Genomic DNA, 22,024 nt, shown 5'->3' with positions numbered 1-22,024 from the left:
TTTATGGGTGTCCAGATTACTTAACTGGTAATCAAAGAACATTGTCTATCTTTTAATTCCATATGACCTTATCTATAACTCAGGCCATTGAGAACAGTTTTATGGAAGAATCATAGAACCACAGAATGATCTGGGTTGGAAGGGACCTTTACAGGTCATCTAGTCCAACCTTCCTGCAATGAACAGGGACATCTTCAACTAGATCAGATTGCTGAGAGTCCCATCCACATTGACCTTGAATGTTTCCAGGGATGGGGCCTCTACCACCTCTCTGGGCAACCTGTTCCAGTGTTTCACCACCCTCACAGTAAAAAATGTCTTCCTTATAACCAGCCTGAATCTACCCTCTTTTAGTTTAAAACCACTACTCCTTGTGTTTTCGCAACAGGGCCTGCTAAGAAGTTTGTCCCCATCTTTCTTATAAGACCCCTTTTAAGTATTGAAAGGCCAAGGTAAGGTCTCCCTGGAGCCTTCTCTTTTCCAGGCTGAACCACCCCAGCTCTCTCAGCCTTTCTTTATAGGAGAGGGGTTCCATCCCTATGATAATTTTTGTGGCCCTCCTCTGGACCCACTCCAACAGGTCCATGTCTTTCCTGTGCTGAGAACTCCAGGACTGGATGTAGTACCGCAGGTGGGTTCTCACCAGAGTGTAGCAGAGGGACAGAATCAGCTCCCTCGACCTGCTGGCCACACTTCTTTTGATGCAGCCCAGGATACAGTTGGCCTTCTGGGCTGCAAGTGGACGTTGCTGGCTCATGTCCAGCTTTTCATCCACCAGTACCCGCAAGTCCTTCTCCTCAGGGCTGCTTGCTCTCAGTCCCTTCATCCCCAAGCCTGTATTGATACTGGGCGTTGCCCAGACGCATGTGCAGGACCTTGCACTTGGCCTGGTTGAACCTCACAAGATTCACATGTGCCCACTTCTTGAGCTTGTCCGGGTCCCTCTGAACAGCATAAAGTCAGCGTTGTCAAACAAATTTACTATTCTTTTTGTGGAGATCGTAAGCTAAATTGATTTATTAAAGTGTAGACAGATATGGTACGGTACTTAGTGCACTACAGTATTTGTACGTTGTCAGGAAAATGGATCCTGGTCCATGTATGGAGTTTCTCTATGCGTTATTAAAGCCAGTATTAGTAATGGTAGACACAACTTTGTCTGCCTGATAGAGTTATAAAAGGTGCTTGACTTGTTACTGTATGACATTCTGATTTAGGAGAAAGGTAGCACTAAGTAAAATCAGTATAACCTTTAAGAAGTATACTAAGTTAGTTAAATGACAGGTTATAAAACTAACTGTAAATGGAAGATGACGATCCTATTGTGGATTTTTTTAGTTAGTCTTTTAGAACTCTATTTTGGTTCAGTGCTGTTCAATATATTTGTCTATGATCTGGAAAAAAGTGTAAAATCAGCGCTGATAGAATTTGCAGATAGGACAGAGGATTAGCAATAAGTAATGAACTAGTTGGTTACAAAGCCTAATCAAGATGCTCAGTAGAATGCACTCGTTTCACTAGCATGGATTTTAGCACAGCCAACAGCATTACAGAGTCACACAGAATCACAGAAGGTTGGAAGGGACCTCTGGAGGTCATCCAGTCCAGCCTCCCCCCTGCTCAAGCAGGGTCATCTAGAGCACATTGCACAGGATCACATCCAGGCAGGTTTTGAATATCTCCAGAGAAGGGAGATTCCACAGCCGTTCTGGGCAACCTGTTCCAGTGCTCTGTCACCCTCACAGTAAAGTAGTTTTTCCTCATATTCAGAGGGCACTTCCTGTGTTTCAGTTCGCACCCGTTGCCTCTTGTCCTGCCTCTGGGCACCACTGAAAATTGTCTGGCCCCATTCTCTTGACACCTTCTGTTTAGATACATGTGTACAATGATAAGGTTCCCTCTCAGTCTTCTCCTCTCCAGACTAAACAGGCCCAGCTCTCTCAGCCTTGCCTCATGAGAGAAATGCTCCAGTCCCCTGATCATCTTTGTAGCTCTCTGCTGGACTCTCTCCAGTAGTACCATGTACTCTCTTGTACTGGGGAGCCTAGAAGTACAGGACACAGTACTCTCGATTTGAACTGTAAGAGGGTAGATTTAGACTAGATATACAGAAGAAATTCTTTACTTCGAGGGTGGTGAGACACTGGAACAGGTTGCCCAAGGAAGCTGTGGATGCCCCATCCCTGGAAGTGTTCAAGGCCAGGCTGGATGAGCCTTTGAACAACCTGGTATAGTGGGAGGTGTCCCCTGCCCATGGCAGGGGGGTTGGAACTCAATAATCTTTAAGGTCTCTTCCAACACAAACCATTCTGTGATTCTATGTTGTGGCCTCATCAGAGCTGAGCAGAGGGGGAAAATCACCTCCCTTGACCTACTGGCAGCACTCTTCCTAATGCAGCCCAAGATACTGTTGGCTTTCTTGGCCACAAGGGCACAAAGCTGTCTCATGGTTAACTTGTCCATCAGGACTCCCAGGTCCTTTCCTTCAGAGCTGCTTTTTAGAAGGTCAACTCCCAACCTGCACTGGTCCATGGGTTATTTCTCCCTAGGTGCAGGACCCAGCACTTGCCTTTGTTGAACTTAATGAGTTTCCTCTCCAGCCTGTCCAGGTCTTTCTGAATGGCAGCACAACCTTCTGGTGTATCAGCCACTCCTCCCAGTTTTGTATCATCAACAAACTTGCTGAGGGTACACTCTCCCTTTATCTAGGTCACTGATGAATAAGTTGAACAATATTGGACCAAGTGTTGACCCCTAGAGGGCACCACTGGCTACAGACCTCCAGCTAGCCTCTGCATTGCTGATCACAACCATCTGAACTCTACCATTCAGCCAGTTCTTAATCCACCTCACCATCCACTCATCTAACCTGCACTTCCTGAGCTTTCCTATGAGGATGTTATGGGACACATTGTCGAAAGCCTTGTTAAAGTCAAGGTAAACAACATCCGCTGCTCTCCCCTCATTCACTCAGCCAGTCATTCCGTCGTATTAATGCAATCAGATTAGTCAAGCATGATTTCCCCTTAGTGAATCCATGCTGACTACTCCTAATCACCTTTTTTTCTTCCACATGCTTAGAGATGGCATCCAGGATGAGTTGTTCCATCATCTTTGCAGGGGTGGAGGTGAGTCTGAGAGGCCTGTAGTTTCCTGGATCCTCCTTCTTGCCCTTTTTGAAGACTGGAGTGACATCGGCTTTCTTCCAGTCCTCGTGCACCTTGCCTGTTCTCCACAGCCTCTCAAAGATGATGGAGAGTGCCCTACCAATAATATTGGCAAGCTCCTTCAGCACTCGTGGGTGTATCGCATTGGGGGCCATGGATCTGTGGGTGTCAAGTTTGCCTCAACAATCTCTAACCTGATCTTCCTTCACCAAGAGAAAGTCTTTGTTGGTCTGGAGGACCAAGTCTGGAGACTTCCTCTCTTGTGTCCAGGATATGGAATTCCTGAGGGCTGGCCTTAGCAATAAAGACTAAAGTGAAGGCATTCAGTAACTCTGCCTTCTCTGTGTCTTTCGTCACCAGGGCACCCAGCTCATTCAGCAGCAGGCCCACATTTTCTTTAGTCTTTATTTTGCTACTGATGTATTTGAAGAAGGCCTTCTTGTTGTCCTTGGCATCCCTTGCCAGATTTATTTCCAAATGGGCCTTAGCCTTCCTTGTCACATCCCTACATACTCTGACAACGTTCGATATTCCTCCCGAGTGTCCTGTCTCCTTTTCCACATTCTGTATACTTCCTTCTTCTGTTTGAGTTTTGCCAGGAGCTGATTGCTCGTCCATTCAGGTCTCCTGCCTGCTTTGCTTGACTTCTTACTCATAGGGATACACCGTTCTTGAGCTTGGAGGAAGTGATGCTCCCTTGGATCCCCCTTCCTTCTAGAGCCCTGACCCATGGGATTCCTCCAGGTAGGTCCCTGAAGAGGCCAAAGTTTGTTTTCCTCAAGTCCAGGGTTGCAATCCTGCTTATTGCCCTGTTTTCTCCTCACAGGATCCTGGACTCCACCGTCTCATGGTCACTGCAGCCAAGGCTGCCCCCAGCCTTCACATCTCCAAGCAGTCTTTCTTTGTTTATAATGTCCAGCAGCACACCCCTCCTTATTGGCTCCTCCATCACCTGTGTCAAAAAGTTGTCATCAATGCTCTGTGGAAATGTCCTGGACAGTTTGTGCCTAGCTGTGTTGTCTTCGTAGCAGATATTGGGGTGGTTCAAGTTCCCCATCAGAACGAGGGCCTGTGGTTGTGAGGCTACTTCCAGCTGTCTGTAGAAGGCCGCGGTGACTTCCTGGTCTGGTGGCCTGTAGTAAACACCCCCTACAATGTCACCCATATTAACCTACCTTTTAAGCCTTACCTGTAAGCTCTCAACTCCCTCTTCATCCACCCCTCGGCAGAGCTCAATACCTTCCAGTTGCTCTCTCACATGAAGAGCAACCCCACCACCTTACCTTCTGGCTTGTCTTTTCTAAAAAGCACATAGCCATCCATGACAGCATACTGGTCATGCGAGCTATCCCACCGTGTTTCTATAGCTGCAATAAGATCATGGCCGTGTGACTGCACACACATCTCTGATTTTTCCTGTTTATTCCCCATGCTGCATGTATTGGTCTATGGGCATTTCAGAAAGGTAGTTGAGCATGCCTGTTTCCCAGCAGGGGTTCAAGCAGATCCTCCATTGTCATGTCCTGTGAGCACTTCCCCAGCTTCATGCACCTGCTGGAGGCTTCCCAATGTGAGCTGCATTGTCCTGATTACCCTGTCTCTGTAGCTCTGCCCTTCCCACATCTTCCCTAGTGTATGTCTAGGAGCAAAGGGGTTTATTGTATAGGTGGCATGAGACTGTATCATACAAAGCAGAAGAGCTGACTAGAGGCAGACTTAAATGTGTATTGCCATCTACAGTGTTTGCAACCATGAGATAGACTGTACTACCTGCATACAGAAGCAGGGGCATATGAATTAAGGAGTTGTATCCCCTTTTCTAATGAATGAGCTGAAGGCTATATCGTAGTATTCTATTCCATTCCCGTATCTACAGTTCAGAAAGATGTTGAGATGTTCAAGGTAGGTAGCATCAAATGTTTGAAGCATCTTTTGTATGAGGAGAAGCTGAGTGAGCTGAAACTGCATAGGCTGAAAAAGAGAAGGCTCAGAAGTACCTGATGGGACAGAGGGACGAAGAGGGAGCCAGACTCTTTGCCATGATTGTCAGTGACAGAACCAGGAGACAATTGGCACAAACTGAAACACAGGAAATTCCATTAGAACATATTTTACTGTGAACGTGGCTGAACAATACATTCGATTGCCCAGAGTTGTTGTCTACTTGCTATCCATGGAGATAGTAAAAGCCCAACTGGACATGTTGCTGGGCATTCTGCCGTAGCTGACCCTGTATGAACCGGGGGCTGGGATAGATTATCTTGAGAAGTCTCTCTCAACCTTATTGATTCTGTGAAATTGTGCCTTATTTAGAAGACAGATAATAATTTGAAACTTGGAAGACTCTCTCTCTCTGAGAATTACAAGATGACTTGATCAGTTTGCACATTCATAGGTCATGTAAAGACTTGTAATAGATGGATCCTTTATCTTTTTAAAAAAATAAGTACCTGCAAATTTAAATTCAGACTGTATTAGGTATCTGGATCTTACTTATTGAAAATAATTAACCTTTGGGGCAGGGATTACCCCAGTAATTGTGGTAGGTCTTCTGTCACATTAAATTTAAATTAACACTGGATGTCTTTCTCATCTGTTCTGTAGATGAAAGAGAAGAGATTGTTTAAACGGTAAGACTCTTTGGTCCATTTTAGACAAGTTAGGTAGGCTGTTTTAGCCATAATGGTCTCTTATTGCCAGAAATCTGTGAACCTGTAAACAGGCTCCAAGATTCTGAGAAGAACTGGTAAGCTAGAGGAGGAAACAATGTTTTTAAATCTTTGAGAATCGGAGGAAGGATAGTCTTCATAAAATGCGGCTGTTCTTAGAGCTCCGAGTAGGACAGTTGTGATAAATACATAGGCAGTAGTCCTTCTGTATGTAGTTTACAGTGGAACTGATCACAAAATGAGATTTCATTTAAATGTTAAAAGTTCCAGTAGCAGTCTTTGTAATTTTTTTAAAGAAGAAGGTCTTGTGAAAGAATGTCTCTAAGTACAAAAACAGTTTATAAAATATGTGCTTACGAATGTGGGTGACAGAAATTAATTTGCAAACTGCACATGCAGTTGTAGATATAATTTATGTAAATAAAACGTGCTATTGTGAATGAACAATCTTCAGATAAAGACCACTGAACTTACAAAGAGCAAGTCAATAAAGAATTTTGAAAGTAATGATTCTCACAGTCTGTATTAAAAATAATTACTGACCCTTTTTGAGGTGAGATGACTTTTATGAGCAAATCAGAAACATTTGTAAGCTAAATCTGGAAGAACTTTGTCATTTTGCTCATAAATGCCTATTTGGTGTTTGAATGGCAATTACTGTCCTGAGATTTTTGCACTTCTTTAACAAAAGTAATTTTAAAATAAGATATGCAACTTTATTGCTTAGATTCTGGATTTTATTTTTTTTTGGTACTAAGTGGAATGCTAGCCATGCAGAAAGAATCTGTTACTAGCTCAGACAGATTGTCATGTTTTTATTGCAGTTATACTTCCATAGCATGGTTTTCAGAAGTCTGACGTTAATTTATGTGGAAAAATATTCTGAATTAGTATCTTTCTCCTCAACAGTTACTCCTTTCCCCTCTTGCTGCCAAACTGGAGAAAGGGTAATATTCCTGACTATTTCTGTGACCAGTTTTCTTTTCTTATGCACAGTGATGTTGCTGTTTAGTCTTAATGCCTTTCTTTTAATGCTAATAGGTTTAATCAAAGGAAAATCCGTTGTTCAACTTCATGTGTAGCTGTTTAAATAGTAATGTTACTACACTGAACTGAATTTGAATTGTGTTAGAACTGCTTTCAGCCTCTGTGAATGAATGGTGGTGAAAAATGCAGTATTTATATTAGATGTATGAAATTTACTGTAAATTAAACTGCTAATCAGAGTTATCCAGAAGTTGAAAATTAGATGTAGATTTGACTTTGTAAGAGGAATGGGGAGAAATTGCAAAGACAAGGCAAATATTAATAGAAAATAAAATATTTTTATTAGAAATAATTCATAAAAAGATATAAATGGACTGAAACAAACTGTTTCTGTGTTTTTCTGTAATTTGGAACAAATTAAATGCAGTTACTGTGTTACACCAGTGAAACACAGACCAATTTGAACAGCTCATGTGTCTTTGCTTGTTATTTGTAAGTGGAAATATAAGTGCTGCAGAGATTTAAGATCCTGGATTTTCATCTGTATATATTTTTAGTTATCATGCAGTATTCATTGAACTTCTTATAAAGATACACCAGTTGAGTTTAACTTACAGAATTCACTGTTACTGGTACTTCACAAACGATATTCGTTGTCCCTACTCTTCTTAAGTTAGCTACACTTCCTATTCTGGTTTTTTTCAGCCCTTTAAAGATGAGAAAAGATGTGTCACCTTATCCAGCTGCCTGCCAGCATAAGACCTCTCAACAGTTTATTTCTACAGTCCTAGTTTTAAATGACTCACACACATGTGGCCTCTCTTTCTCTTTGTTCAGAGTTTCACAAGAACTGGTGTTAACCCTGGCTACGCTATGGACAGAGAAATGTTATCTTTTGCTTATCTTAAAAAATTTTGTAGCCCCAGTCCAACATCAACATATTTTCTACTGTGTTCCAAGACATTATGCTTTCCTAGTGTGTAATGTGGGCACGTACCTGATTCCTTTTTCAAAAAAACCTAAATTTAATGGATGGTTGAAGTGATAGTTAACGTAAATGAGTTACACAACTAAATTTCTTCAGTCCTATCTTCATCTATCAATTCTTTTACAGTCACATTTTTGCGTAAAAATATACCCTTGCTATCAGTTCTAGCAGAAAGATTTGACATCTATGATTCTAAGACACATTCATCATTTAAGTCTTCTCACTTTTTAGTGGGGAGTCAAGACCTCTGTTGAATATTCCAGTGTTTGGACTGGTAAAATCTTGACTTTGTCTACCTAATATTCTTCACCAGGATTTAGAACTCACATATGTTCTCCTCTGTTTAATTGTAGCATTAAAAATGGAGAAAAAAAAAATCGCAATTTTCAGCTCTCTGATTCTTCTGTTTTAAAACAGATGAGGAAGATGTTCTTTGCTTCTGTTAACTAAAGTGAAATTAAAAGCAGAAACTTTTTATATAGTCTGCCCTCCAAAAATGCTTGTGTTTGGTAAAGTCTTAGAACTAGGATTTCTTCCAGAGTCAATACTGTAAAGAATATACATTGTTTATGACATGATGTATTTCTGTCAAGCAAGTTGATACCAAAGTGCGATGAAAAGAGTGTTGCTAATTATGCATACAGTTAAGAAAGCAGTGCTTTTTAACTGCTGAAAAATTGAGAAAGGTTTCTGATGTAGCCTCTTCTATGACCCATTGAAGAATTATGGAGAAGACAGAACTAGGCTCTCCTCAGAGGTGCATAGCAAAAGCAGAAAAAGTAGTGGTCACAAGTTAAGTAAATAAAATTCTGATGGGACTTAAGGGAAAGAAAGTTCACTATGAGAGTGATAAAGAATTGCCGTCTTTGGAGATTTTCGGAACTCACTTCGATAAGACCTGGAGAAAGCTGATAAAGCTTTAGAGTTACCACAGCTTTAAATCATGGGCTGGGCTGTTTGGCCTCTTTTTCATAGTGTTGGTCATCTTCTACTTTGTATATTTTTCAGACCTAAAGGCTATCTGTTGTCCTTTGCCAGTACGTAGAACTTTTCTGTTGCAAGTGTTCTGCAAGCTTGTCATTCAGTGCCATCTTCCATTCTGACAGAACAGTTTATGCAGAATGGAAAATAAAATTTTCTGTGGAAAATTTAGAAGAAGGAGTACTTGGCAGTTCAACAAGTAACAGTTAATGAGCTAGGTGTTTAAAATCAAAAGCCTGCTGAATACTTACTGTATAAGTTCATGTGTGCCATGGAAAAACGCATTTGAAGTGCTTCACAGCAGATGAAAGCATGCTTGCAAAGTTCAAAAAGGTGTCTGTCTTTGCCTGTATATTAAACACGCCTATGGACTCATTATTTTTTTTTTTTTGTCTCTTATGTCACATGCTGGTTAAACTAAATCTTTGTGCGTCTTCATGTGTCCTTATTCAGAGTCCATGTGTGCACACCCACCTGTATTAGACTATGTGTAATAAGACAGAAAAAAAGCAAGTGGTATAGAGGCTTTATTTTGGCAGGCTTGTGACTGCATGTATTGTTATACTGATAAATCTTCTGAAAGTTTTAAAACTTAAAAAGTTCCATAAAGCATCACAAAAGTTAGGTTCTGTAAACGACACATTTTAGAGCCTTTACAAGAAGTTTGGAAGGCTTTTGTTCTTTCCTAAGGTGTTTTATTGGAATTTTGTTTTTGTTGTTACTCTTGTCAAGCCTAGTTTCCTATTGCCAAGAATCCTAATGCATAGGACTCTGAGGGAGAAAATGTAAGTAATATGTATATAGAGAGCTCAAAAAGTGCCTGCTTCTAAAAAGTCATTTCTGCAAAACATAGTCACAGATTTGCAGCTGTAACTGTCAGGACTGAAAACCAGTGCTCAATATTTTACACCACAGCTTTAGATTTTTGTAGTCCAGGTGGATTTCAAGATCCTAGGTATGAAATCTATCAGTGATTAAGCAATATATAACTTGGACATTATAATTTGAGGGGGAACTAAACCTTTCTTTGAAAGACAGTTTTGAAAACAATGTAATTCAAAGTAGGTGCTATTTAAAGTAAATTCTGAGATTCAGGAATGCAGTAGTAATAGATAAATACAGCAATACACCCAATTTTGTAGTATAAAACAATAATGTGATTGTATATGTTGTTTTTTGTTGTCGCATAGTGGTTGCTCTTCTAAAGCAGTCTGCTCAGCATGTGGGATTTGTAGTTTCACCCCTTCTTAAAAAAGAAAAAAATTGAGGCAAAAATAAGTTAGTGGAGTAAAGTGACGGTTGTTTATCATAGCTTTTGTCACCACCAATGGATATATAAACAATTTCTAGATTGACCTAGTAAATAACTTCAGTAATTTTAACTTTTTAAGGTCTCTTTCTCCCTTTTCCTTGAATTCCTCACATCACTTCCCTATTTTTCTCTTGAATTGGTTAATCTTTCTTTTTCTCACTAGAGTATTCTTTCTTTCCTGTCATCATCTTCTTTAGTTATAAGATTGAACTCTGTCTGTTTCTGTCTTGTCTTACCTGGTCTTTTCCCATCACAAACCCATTTTTTTTCCCTACTGCAGTTCTGCCTCATTTTCCTTTTTCAGAAGAGCTGAGATCCTCTGTTCTTTGTCCTTTATCTCAGACATTTCCAGCCTTTTTTTAACTGTAGAGTATTTTCATCCCCAGACGTCAGCTTTGATGGAGTTTCAATTCTTTAGCACTCTCCATCTATCCACTTGTATAAGTTCTAGTGACTTACAGCAGCTGACATCTCAGAAGAGTTGAGACAGCTTTGAGATTTTGCCAATGCTGCCCTTACTTGAAGGGCCAGTAAGACCGGTGAAGCTGAAGAGAGGGCACGATTACTTGCTTCTGTGATCTAGACTGTGTATAGATGTAATTGATGTAGTTTAACTTTAAAGTGTCAGGAAGAGTGGAGGAAGAGTAGACTTGGTGTCACAGAACCATGAACTGTGGCATGAACTTTGGAGTTCAGTGATCTGTGGCTTGCTAAAGAATATGGAAGTGAGCCAGAAGATTTCTTGATATTTTTTTTTTTAAGTTTTTGTAGGCTTCGCAAATTGCTAAGATCATTCTTTGTGCTACACAGTACCAGAGTGAAGTGAGTAAATGTCATTACCTCTTTTTCAGTCTTAGTGGACATCTTTAAAAGCTAGCTGTCCGTTGTGCGTTACCTGAAGGATCACTCTTCGTATTTTTTCTCTGACATGCTACGTATTCTTGGAAATTTCACCAATAATCTTTTGCCATTTCTTTTCATGGACACATTGGAAACTCAATGAAATATATATTGAGTGTAATTAAAATTCAAAGTTAAAACCCACTGCATTTGGAAGTGCTAGAATAAGATATGAGCACTGTTTGCTCTAGAACTGTGCGTGCTCTCCTGGAACTTTGAGTAACAGTGTCTTCAGCAGCTTCTTCAGAAGCTGATTTTTGTGCTTGCAGTTGATGTTCCAAGTTTTTGGGCACCCAGATGGCAAAAGGTATTGAATGTTCTTTGTCTGGCCCAAACATTTAATCTGTACATTAAAGAGCAATTGTACAGAAATTAAATATAATCTATTTCTATTTCTGTATGTTGGCAAGTTTTGGCAAAGAATGAGTCTTCATTGATGTGTGTGCATCAAAATAAGCTTATAATATTAAGCTGTAAAATAGTCAGACTTCCCTGTGTGTGTTCCACAATGAAATATTTGTACAACATTCTAGTGAAACAGTACCATATGCTGACACTTCTGTATTGTATTTCATGTTTTAGTTTGTCTTACTCCAAATGTGAGGGTAATTGTTATTTTTAGGAATTATTGGACTATGTAATCATAGTTCTTCTCAAAGAGTAGCTCATGAAGCTATCGTGATATCCCAGGGAACTTCAGATTGTGTTTTTGTTGTTGTAGAAAATACCACAGCTATCCTGACTTGAGGGAGACATTTTTATACTCTATGTACTGTTAAAGAAGTTTAGTTGAATTTAGATTTGACTAACCAGAGAGGTAAGTTTTTTATCCTCTTACCTGTTCTAGGTTATATGTCTCCACACCCATCTCCACTAGGAGCACCAGAGCATGTGTCCAGTCCAATGTCTGGAGGAGGTCCAACGCCACCCCAGATGACTCCCAGCCAGCCAGGACCCATTGTACCAGGAGACCCACAAGTTATGAATCAGCCTAACAGAGGTCCTTCCCCTTTCAGCCCTGTACAGCTGCATCAGCTGCGGGCTCAGATTCTAGCATACAAAATGTTAGCTAGAGGTCAGCCTTTACCAGAAAACCTCCAGCTTGCTGTTCAGGGCAAGAGGACCCTGCCTGGCATTCAACAACAGCAGCCTCCCAGTGCCTTCAACAGACAGTCTGGTAAGTGAGTCTAGGCCTTGTGTCATTGCATAGGTAATTCTTGACGTTTTGCACGTGGGAAATTAAGAAATGGGTGCTGTGCAGGGCTGTAATTTGAGACTGTATTCTGACATCTGAGTGAACAGCAGCGTTTGGTTTTAATCTTGAGCAAGTGCATAAACCACATCTATTATTAATAGGATATTGTCAAAACTGAAATAAAAGTGATTTGACTGTGCAGTACTGTGTCCGTCCTAGTTATGCTTAACATTTTTTGAATGTTAATCATACTTTGCTGATTGCAATTTTACTGTTTTTCTTAGAGTGAATTTTCAGTCTCCTGTCACTATGCAGAAAAGTAGATATAAAAAGTCTAGAGCAAGCTGACTGATTATTTAGGTTGTTGAAAGTAAAACAAACCATGTATATAGTGTGCTGTCAAGTGAAAAAGATAAGGAAAAAAGTTCTTATTTTTTTCTCGTGATGATAATAGATGTTACAGTGCAGTAGGCAAGGATATTTTGGTCTTGAGAAAAGTGTGTTAAGTGCCCTGCACCTGTTAGTTTCCGAACACTTCCATTACTGACTTTACATTAGAAATTGAGAGTTAAGATGCTTCTATTTTCTTTTTAGTAATGATTTTAGTAATTTCACTGGTCATTTCATTTTGGTGGTTATGGCTTTGCTACAAAGTAAGGATTTTTTTAGGAGACATGATTTTAATATGCTTCATTACATGTATTTTTTCAGAATAAAATCTACTTAAATCCATATATAATGAAGAAAAATACTACTTGCTTCCATAGACCAGCATGCTAGAAAGCAGAATGATTTTTGAATATTTGGAAATGCTTTGTATCTTAGCAAGTTTCTTTCCTCTGTCAAATTGCAGGTATTGGTTTACATACAATGAGTGGTGCTGCAACTGCACCAGGGCCTGCTCCAGGGATGCCTGGACATACAGCTGCCATTACCCCTAAAACTTGGACTGAAGGTAGAGTGGAGTATAATGCTAATTTTATGTCATGTACAGAGTTATGGTTAAACAGTGAGTAGAGTTTGGGGAAAAGATGCAGGAGAAAAAAAAAAAGGGAAGGTAAAAAGGCATGCAGAAAAATAATGTAACCTTTACTGTGCCTAGGACTTGAGTCTAACCATTTATGCACCCATGAATTACTTGACTGAATGAAATTACTGCAATTGTTAGACAGCCTGAACATGAAGCACCTTTTTACAATCAGAATGAAATATGTAAGCTCCTGAGGGGCACCCATAAACTCTACTTAATAAGTTATGTTCTGAGCATGCTTAATTGCAGGAAGCTGGTTTTTCAACTATAGTCTTTGCTACTGTAAACAAGAGTTTTGATACCATGGTAGAATTACGCTGCTTTTTTTTTTTTTTTTTAAATTGTATTGCTTTGAATGTTCAATATAGTTTTTGAGATCTGAAGAACAGCGTAACTTTTGTTCTGCTGCATGATAGTCAGGTTTTGAACCATATCATTCAGATTGGGGTTTACAGGCTGATTTTATTGTTTCAAGCGTGGAAGAAGTATTGTATTGAAAAGAATTAGAAATCCCTAGTAATATATATTGTTTGAAGTTTTGGGTTTTTTTAAAGAGAGATCTAAAGATAAATCCAGTATTTCAGGCTCGTGTCTGGCACAGGCTTCTCATATGGTAGAAAGGTTCTGCTGTGTTGTTGCTTGTAGGTGAATCTGGGGACAGTGATGACTCTGTGATAGTTGATGTAATAAGAAATTCTCTGTCATTAGCCAGCTACTTAGGGCAACATAAAAAGACAATTTACTACTAGTATGTTACCAGATGTAGAATTGCTTTTCTTGGAGTACTCACAATGAGTATTTACAATTTGAGTAGGATAATAAAGAGGAGGAAAACAGTATCTTGAGAGGTTGTATGTATGAGTTTACCAGGCACAGTGCCTTCTTGCTCAAATGCTGCTGCTAAAAAATGCTGGCAGGTATACAGAATTGCTAGATGGACAGTTTTATCTGAATAATCTACTAATTCATAGTAATATGTCTGCCCTGTTTTAACTATAAGATGCTTACAATTTGTCTTTTTTTATTGGTTTTTTTTAATAAGAAGAAAAATTGTCCTTGCTGTGTCTGTTTGGAGGTTTTATTTGATGTAGTTTTAAAGATTATGTTTATTTCTTTAAGTTTATTTTTCATTCATTATGCAGTCGATTGGGGTAGTGTTTGTTTTACGGTTCAATTTGCATGATTCCTTGAAAACTGAGACTACACAGAGGCTTTTGGGATTGCTGTCTTTCCTTATTTTTTATTGGGTGAAATGCAGTGTTCACAAATATGGAATGCACAGTCTGTGGTCAAGTTCCTTCTCTGGAGTTTGATGCAGATGTGTGAATGACAAATGGTGATCTCTGAAGGATTTCAGGATGTTGGATTTGAGTTAAGGTTGATTACAAGACTGCAGGTGTACTTTGTAGTTGTTTTTCCTAGCATCGAATTACTATGACTCTTCAGTCAATTGAGGTATTGTTGCATTGTCGGGGACAGTTTTTGAACATCTGAATGCATAGGTGACTTGTGGTCATAATGGCATACTGAAATCTATGACCCTTAGTGTCTATAAATTGCAGGTACCATTTTCATGTTAACTGAGGTGTTAATTTTCAAGATGATTAGAATGCTGTAAGATAAAACACTAATCAAATTCCTGGTATTTGAAATACTCAAATACAATTAATAGGGGATAGTAATGAAATAAAGGCTATTTATATATGACAGGTACTTCTAAGTACAGTTGTAGAAATTTTAATGTGGCTGTCTAGTTCTGATAGAGCTCTAAAAGTAGACCTACTTGTGCATGTTGTCAGGTTGTGGTTATAGATGCTTTCTAAGTGGTGCAAAGACAGGGAACAAGAGGCAGAATTAGGTCCTACACTTGCACAAAATCAATTCTACAGACTGTTTGCTTCTTCTAATGCTAGAATTAAAAGTCATTTTTTGGAAAAAAAAGGCATTCATCATAATGTTTCAGATGTTTTGGTTTTTTTTGGACCACTTCCTGCAATGCTTGAATTTTAGTATTTTTTTAAATATGGAGTGTAGTCTGTGTAAGTGTGCTTTTTCTGGTAATTTTGTTTACCTCAGCTTCACATTCTGTCTTCAGAAACCGTATTGATTTTCTTTCTGCATTCCATATTTCATGTTATGAATAAGTACTTTTTATGATTCAGGCCAAGCCCCAGATATGAGTGTCTCCAATGCACAGCAGAAGCTTCCTGCACCACCCCCTAGTGGGAGGCCTTCTCCTGCCCCCCCTGCTGCCCAGCCTGCTGCCACCATGCCTGGGCCTTCTGTACCACAGCCACCACCTGGACAGCCTTCACCCATTGTTCAGCTGCAGCAAAAGCAGAATCGCATCAGCCCTATCCAGAAGCCACAAGGACTGGATCCTGTTGAAATACTCCAAGAACGTGAATATAGGTAAAAGCAAGTAACAAGATTCAAATGCACATGCAGGCTGAAACTCCTTGCAATCAGCTATGGTAGTGACAATAGTATAAACTGAGTTTCCAGAGAGAGATGGTGTTGAAGAAAGGTATGGAACATCAAACCAAACAATGGTTTAATTCTACACCAGGTTATGAACTTGTAAAGTATACTGTCAGTATCATTGTAAACCGGATAAGTTTAGAACAGGCTCAAGGACTTTGCTGGGTTAGTGTGTTCCTTGGATGCTGCAAACACTGAAAGTTAGGAAATCAAAATCCTTGTAATTTACAGACAAACCAGTTTAGTGCAGAAGGTTTTCAGAATTCTGAACAAAAGGGAAGTAGAAGGTAACAATGGAGGTCAACAGGCTGATGAGTTAGTTGCCACAGCAAAACCAAATTTTATTAGTGATGATGGGCTTGGCTGGACTACCAAACAATAGAGAGAATATTAAGGACGTCACAGGCAAGATTTAAAAAAAAAAAAAGGTAACCAGGAAGCATGGTCTTTAAAAGTTACCTCCTGAGTGCCTTAATTAAATTATGAATTATATTAATTACAAAGTATAGAGGATGACATTTCTTGTGGAGTTAGGAAGAGACTTCTGTCTTTCCATCAACAAGGCTCTTACACAATGGACCTTGAGAATCTGCCAGGGAGAAGGACCTTGACCTGCACCTAAAATGTGTTGCTGATCATTACCAGTCAGAGGAAAGAAACTGCAGTTAGCATATTTGCTTGTTTTGGACTGATGATGCATCTTCTAGTCACTATAACAATGAGTTTGTAGCGGAAGGTAGCCAAAAGGGCTGGTGATCTCACTGAAGACTGGTTTAAGTACTTTCACTTCATGAAGGCAGAACATCATGAAGTGTTTTTAGGATCTGGTGCCATGTCCAGAATCCGGGCCTTGATCCCAGGAAGGGTCTTACTTTTGTGTAAGGTAATGCTTGAAGTAATTTGTTGGCATGTTCTTGTGGTCATTCTGTCACTCTTACCCATTTTACCTTAGGACTGAATGGCCATAGCTGTTTCAGTGTGAGCAGTCACCATTTTCTAACATCTTTTTCAGAAAGCTTGTAGAACACACCCATTATATGGTTTCACAGTTGCTCTGAGTGAAGAATTGTACTGCTAACCTGAGCCAAGAGTTGTGTGGCCAGTATAGTGTAACCTTTTCTGCGTCAGTTAGCCTCAAATTGTTACTCCTTCTGTCCTTCCATCCATGCTCCTTGCACTATTTGTGCCAAACTGTTATGTCTTAGTATGTATAAATGGAGGAGGATGAGGAGTGACAGAAAATAGTGGTGTTGTGCTTACTAATGTGGAGAACTGGTTGCAGATACAGCATATCCATTAGGTTATAAATACCCTGAGTTTCTTGGCAGAGTAAGTAAGATGGAAGTTTTATAGGGATTCTGCAGCAGAACGGTTTTATTTTTTATGGTAGCACATAGATAATGATCCAGGCTTTTTTAATGTTCAGCACTGCTGGGATTTGGTTTTACTTTGTGTACCAGAATGCTTAGAACTTCTGCAAGTCTTTTCATTACTTAGAACTGTGTAAGTAACATCAGACAAAAGCTTTGAAAAAGCAGTTTAACAGCTTTTGTACTCTGGACGGTGCTAGATTTAGCTTTAGTACAGGCAAGTTTAATACAGAAACATGATGTATTCACACTTTCTTCATAAAAACAGAGTAGAAGAAAGCCAATATAAACATTTGTATCCTGAAACCAGTGAAGTTGGTGAGAGCTTTATGAAGCAGTTGTCTCTTGAGATCTCTCAGTAGTTAACTTTTTAAGAGAAGGCCTTTATACTTTGAAATACTTAGAAAACTGTTTAAATTACTCATTTTCATGAAAAGACAGAATAATAATATATGTACTTTAGGTATTTCAATATTTCAATACCAAAGATGTTTCAAACATGTAGAAGGACTCCAAAGGTAAAATTTTGGTATACTGCCTTATTGTGGGGAAGTGTGGGCTTTGAATCTGATGAGGATAGGAATTCTTGAAAACTGCAGATTAAGTTTACTCAGTGACTCTGCTGGTTTTGGCTGGGATAGAGAGTTAAAATTTCTTCATAGAAGCTTGTATGGGGCTGTGTTTTGGATTTGTGCTGGAAACTGTTGATAAGACACTGATGTTTTATTTACAGCCTAGGTGGTGCTTACACAGCATCAAGGCCTTTTCTGTTCCTCACACTGCCCTGCCAGCAAGTAGACTAGGGGTGCACAAGAAGTTGGGAGGGGACACAGTTGGGACAGCTGACCCCAACTGACCAAAGGGATATTCCATACCATATGATGTCATGATGCTCAGCGGTAAAACTGGGGAGGGTGGTTGGCTGGGCCCACTGCTTGGGGGACTGGCTGTGCATCAGTTGTTCAGTGGTGAGCAAATTGTTTTCATTTGCATAATTTGTCTTTCTTGGTTTTTATTTTCTTTTCTCTGTTTTTTTTTCTCTCTCTCTTTTCCTTACAATTTTTTAAAAATTTATCATTTCTTTTAAATTATTAACTTTTAAAATTCTCAACCCATGAATTTCTTTCTCACTTTTACCCTTCCAATTCTCCCCCCAGTGATAGCAATTCTTTTTTCCTTTCCTTGTTACTAGGAAGTTACATAGTTTGTCTCCTTCAACAATTAATCAAATAAGCACTTATAAGTACAGTATAGCATTCCTATTCATTAACCGCATGTTAAATAGACCACTACAGATGGAGAAGCAGTAATGCACTTATTAACAAATTGTGGGATCTGAAAAAGCTTTGAATCTAATGAAACATTAGCAAACAGTTTTTTCTCCCTGAAAAGCCTTTGTCTGATTATTAAAAAGACTCCAGCATATATTAATAAAGAGAAAGAAAATGTAGCATTAATGTTGCTGTCAAATTCACATGGTTGTGCCAAGAAGCTATTTGCAACATATGCTGATTTGAGATGAGATTATATGATAATTGTTGTTAATCTCTGTGTGACTAAAGGTGGATTAAAAAAAACCTTAGATGTTTAAAATTCTTGTTAATATAAAATGTTTAAATTCTTCATATGTGGAGAGCTGTTAAACTTCTTGTGTTCTTTGAAATCTGTCCAGAATAGAAAATTCATACCATGCTTATAAAACTCTCCTTAACGCTTTCTTCAGAATAAAGTACTACTTTTTAATCTCACTGAATTGATCTCTTAAAACTAATAATGTGTGTAATTTAAAATTGTTCTATTATGTGGAAAGGCTGTTTTCGACCTCTCATCACTAATTAAAAAAAAGACACTAGTGTCCTGTAGATTGTCCATAGTTTCTGCAAAGTCTCTTCGTATGTATCTTCATGGCTTACTGCATGGCATCCATACCAGAGAGGTTTGAATGTGCAAGCAAAACCTCTCCTGTTGGCCCCAGTTAATGAGGAAAAGGTGTGCATCACTTGTTTTGCAAATAAATCTCTGTGTAGATGCACTAGCCACTTGCTAGAGAGATTTTACTTGCAACTGTACAAGTATTTCCAGTTACTTTTCAGATTATACATAAATCATTGTGCATGCAGTTACTGTGAGGTACTAATATTTTGATTTGTTCTGACTCTGTGTATCAAGTGCAACCACTTGTCCTGGTGCATGACCTGCTTTCCAGCTGTGAGGCTGACATGTTGAGTGTATGAGTCTATGTCACTATTCTAATGCTGTGGAGTGATGAAGGGGTAAAAGGGCAGGGGAAGAATGATCACTGTATGCAAAGAAGCCCTATAGAAAGTGTTTTCTTTCTTCTTTCATGGCAATTCCAAAGTCATTATCACAGGAAAACAGCAGCAGATACCTTTTCGTAAGGTGATCTGATATTTTGTGCTTTGTGAAAGTAAAGTAAAGGGAAATTTATTGAGTCCAGTGCAGTACAGGAAGATGAGATACCTTCCTGTGCCTGGGCCTTTAGGTTTTTGATTTGGAGAGAGAGAAGACTCTTTGGTCTTGGGGGGTGTGTGTGTGTGTGTGTGTGTGTTTTGTTTTGGTTGGGGTTTTTTTGTTTTGTTTTGTTTTGCTCTGTAGCATGTAGAAAATAGAGGGTACTGAGTCACCTGAACTTAGATACAACTTGGATAACATAAAATTTAGGGGTCTGTTATTTTAGTGCCTTGGCAAAATTTGCAGTTCACAGGAGTACTTACTTGTAAATAAAAACACAAAAACTATCTAACTGTTAGCTCTGTGATCTTAGTTTTAATTGTAAAAAATAGAAAAAAAGAAGTTCTGTCTGGCTTTTCCATTATTCTTTCTTTCTCTTTCTCTTGAATTTGCAAATGAATGCAAAAGGACCTTGTAAAGGAAGAGTGAAATAGAATCTGATTTACAGTATAATAGCTATGTAAGTGTGAATGCTTTACTAATGAACTTTAATTTGTCAATAAAATAAGCAAGTAGAATTCCAGATATTAACGAGTGTGTCATCATTGACTACACTGTGCTTAAAACAATATGCATCAAAGAAGCTTGAAAGCAGAATCCTGTATGGTATAAGTAAAATAAAATTCCCAAGTTTCTTTTCATGCATGTACTTTTAGTCAAAATTAAAAGAAGTGCCAAGGTGTACTTCCGTTAGACAACAATTTATTTTCAGAGTGGAGAAGGATACTTAATGTCATCTCTACAAAAGCTTGTTAGTTCAGAAACAATTAGTAAAATCCAAACAAATGCCTGAGATAAATCACTTATTTTTTTACTATGTAATTTTGTTAACCACTTACAAATTTCTCCTGGTGTTCTATCCAATTTTCTGCTTACTTAGGCTTCAGGCTCGAATTGCTCACAGAATCCAGGAACTGGAGAACTTGCCTGGTTCTCTGCCCCCTGATCTGCGAACCAAAGCTACAGTGGAGTTGAAGGCACTTAGATTATTGAATTTCCAGCGCCAGGTAATGCCTTTTGCTTCAGGAAAGTTCTCATAGAGGTCACAGTCAAATGTGTTTATGTAACAAAGAGTAAACTGGCAAGCAGCATCAGCACTGAGAGCAGGAGATTTTGCGTGAGAGCAAAGTTGACCAATAAGCAAATCACAGAAACATTTAACTTAGATTTTATTTTGTTTTGTTAATAAAAATGTGAAGTGTTCTTTTAGCTTCCTGCTTTATTTTCCAGTCTAAAGTGCAACCATAGAACTGTGTCTTTCGTAATGAACATAGCATTGGCACAAAGACAAAAGCTGGACAGGCTGCAAGCTGGTTTTCAACACACCTCCTAACAGACAACTCTGTCTGGACATACTTTATATTTGTCGTGGGCCCCCTTGTTTTAGGAAGTTACATGTTGTGTTGTGTGCGTTATTTGTCTGTGATCTGTTTTCAGGATTTCCACTGTGGCACGCGCCCTTTTGAAAATCAGGCGTAACAAGATCATACCCAAGACAGAATTTGGATGTTGAGTGCATGTATCAGCAAATGAACTTCATAAAAGGAATCACACTGCCAGACTCTTCTGGGCCTCTTGCCATTGGCTTTTCCAGCTAGTTTGGAAGAACAAAGATGTGATTTGGCAGGTCTAGCAAAAATACTTCCTGTCAGAAGCCTTGGCAGTAGTTGTACCACAGTGTCCAAGTCTTCCTTCCCTCTGCCCTTGGCACTCCTTTGTAATGCAGTTTTGTCAGAGGTCAGATGAAAAGCAGCAAGCTCTTCCTGCTGTACTGCTGGGACTGTGGCAATCCTGTTCCAAGCTCTTAACATTTACCTCTCCCTGCTGTCTCCTGCGCAGGTGGCAATAAAATGAGTTGTCAGCTATGTTCAGGTCCAGCTCTATAAAGTCTGTTTTGTATGTTGTTAATTTGTGTTTTACTTCAATGATGTAACGCCTTGGCTAACCCCTTTCATTGCAGCAGGACAGTCATTTGCAGCATCTTGTAAAGAAGGAAGAAATTATAATTAAGAGTGATTAACACTTTTGGCCATGCTTTGAAGGCTTAAGATTTGTTTAGTGAAATAGACATAGCTACTGCAACTGTATAGATGCTGGATCTTTTCAGAAAGAAAAGGGAAGAGGAGGCTGGGACATCTTCTGGACTGTTACTTTTTACTGTGCCATACTGCTGTTTAAAGTTCTTCATGTATTAAAAATTATGGTTTTTTAAGTGTTTCTTTTTTCTCATTGGTAGCTAAGACAAGAAGTAGTAGCTTGCATGCGTCGTGACACAACACTGGAGACAGCACTGAACTCCAAAGCCTACAAACGAAGCAAGCGCCAGACTTTGAGGGAAGCCCGTATGACAGAAAAGCTTGAGAAACAGCAGAAGATAGAACAGGAGAGGAAGCGTAGGCAGAAGCATCAGGTATTTTAACTTACTAGCTGTTTGACTCATCACAGAAATGCACCTTGCTTTCCTGTGTGGGT

General features: G+C 39.2%; 1 protein-coding gene across 1 annotated transcript in view; it reads left to right on the top strand.

Annotated features, from left to right (window-relative positions):
- The first annotated feature begins 11,855 nt into the window (after positions 1-11,855).
- Positions 11,856-22,024, top strand: part of SMARCA2 (SWI/SNF related, matrix associated, actin dependent regulator of chromatin, subfamily a, member 2) — an 82,386-nt gene continuing 72,217 nt past the window's right edge. The window contains exons 1-5 of the mRNA XM_010084570.1: positions 11,856-12,181; positions 13,053-13,154; positions 15,392-15,641; positions 20,433-20,559; positions 21,789-21,962. Of these exons, the coding sequence (XP_010082872.1) occupies positions 11,857-12,181; positions 13,053-13,154; positions 15,392-15,641; positions 20,433-20,559; positions 21,789-21,962 (978 nt within the window). The 5' untranslated portion in view covers position 11,856. The remainder of the gene's footprint in view (positions 12,182-13,052; positions 13,155-15,391; positions 15,642-20,432; positions 20,560-21,788; positions 21,963-22,024) is intronic.

This window comes from Pterocles gutturalis, unplaced genomic scaffold, assembly GCF_000699245.1.
Source record: "Pterocles gutturalis isolate BGI_N339 unplaced genomic scaffold, ASM69924v1 scaffold2675, whole genome shotgun sequence".
NCBI classification, from domain to species: Eukaryota; Metazoa; Chordata; class Aves; order Pterocliformes; family Pteroclidae; genus Pterocles; species Pterocles gutturalis.
Note: the sequence above shows the minus strand (reverse complement) of the source record. Positions and strands in the feature narration are given on the sequence as shown.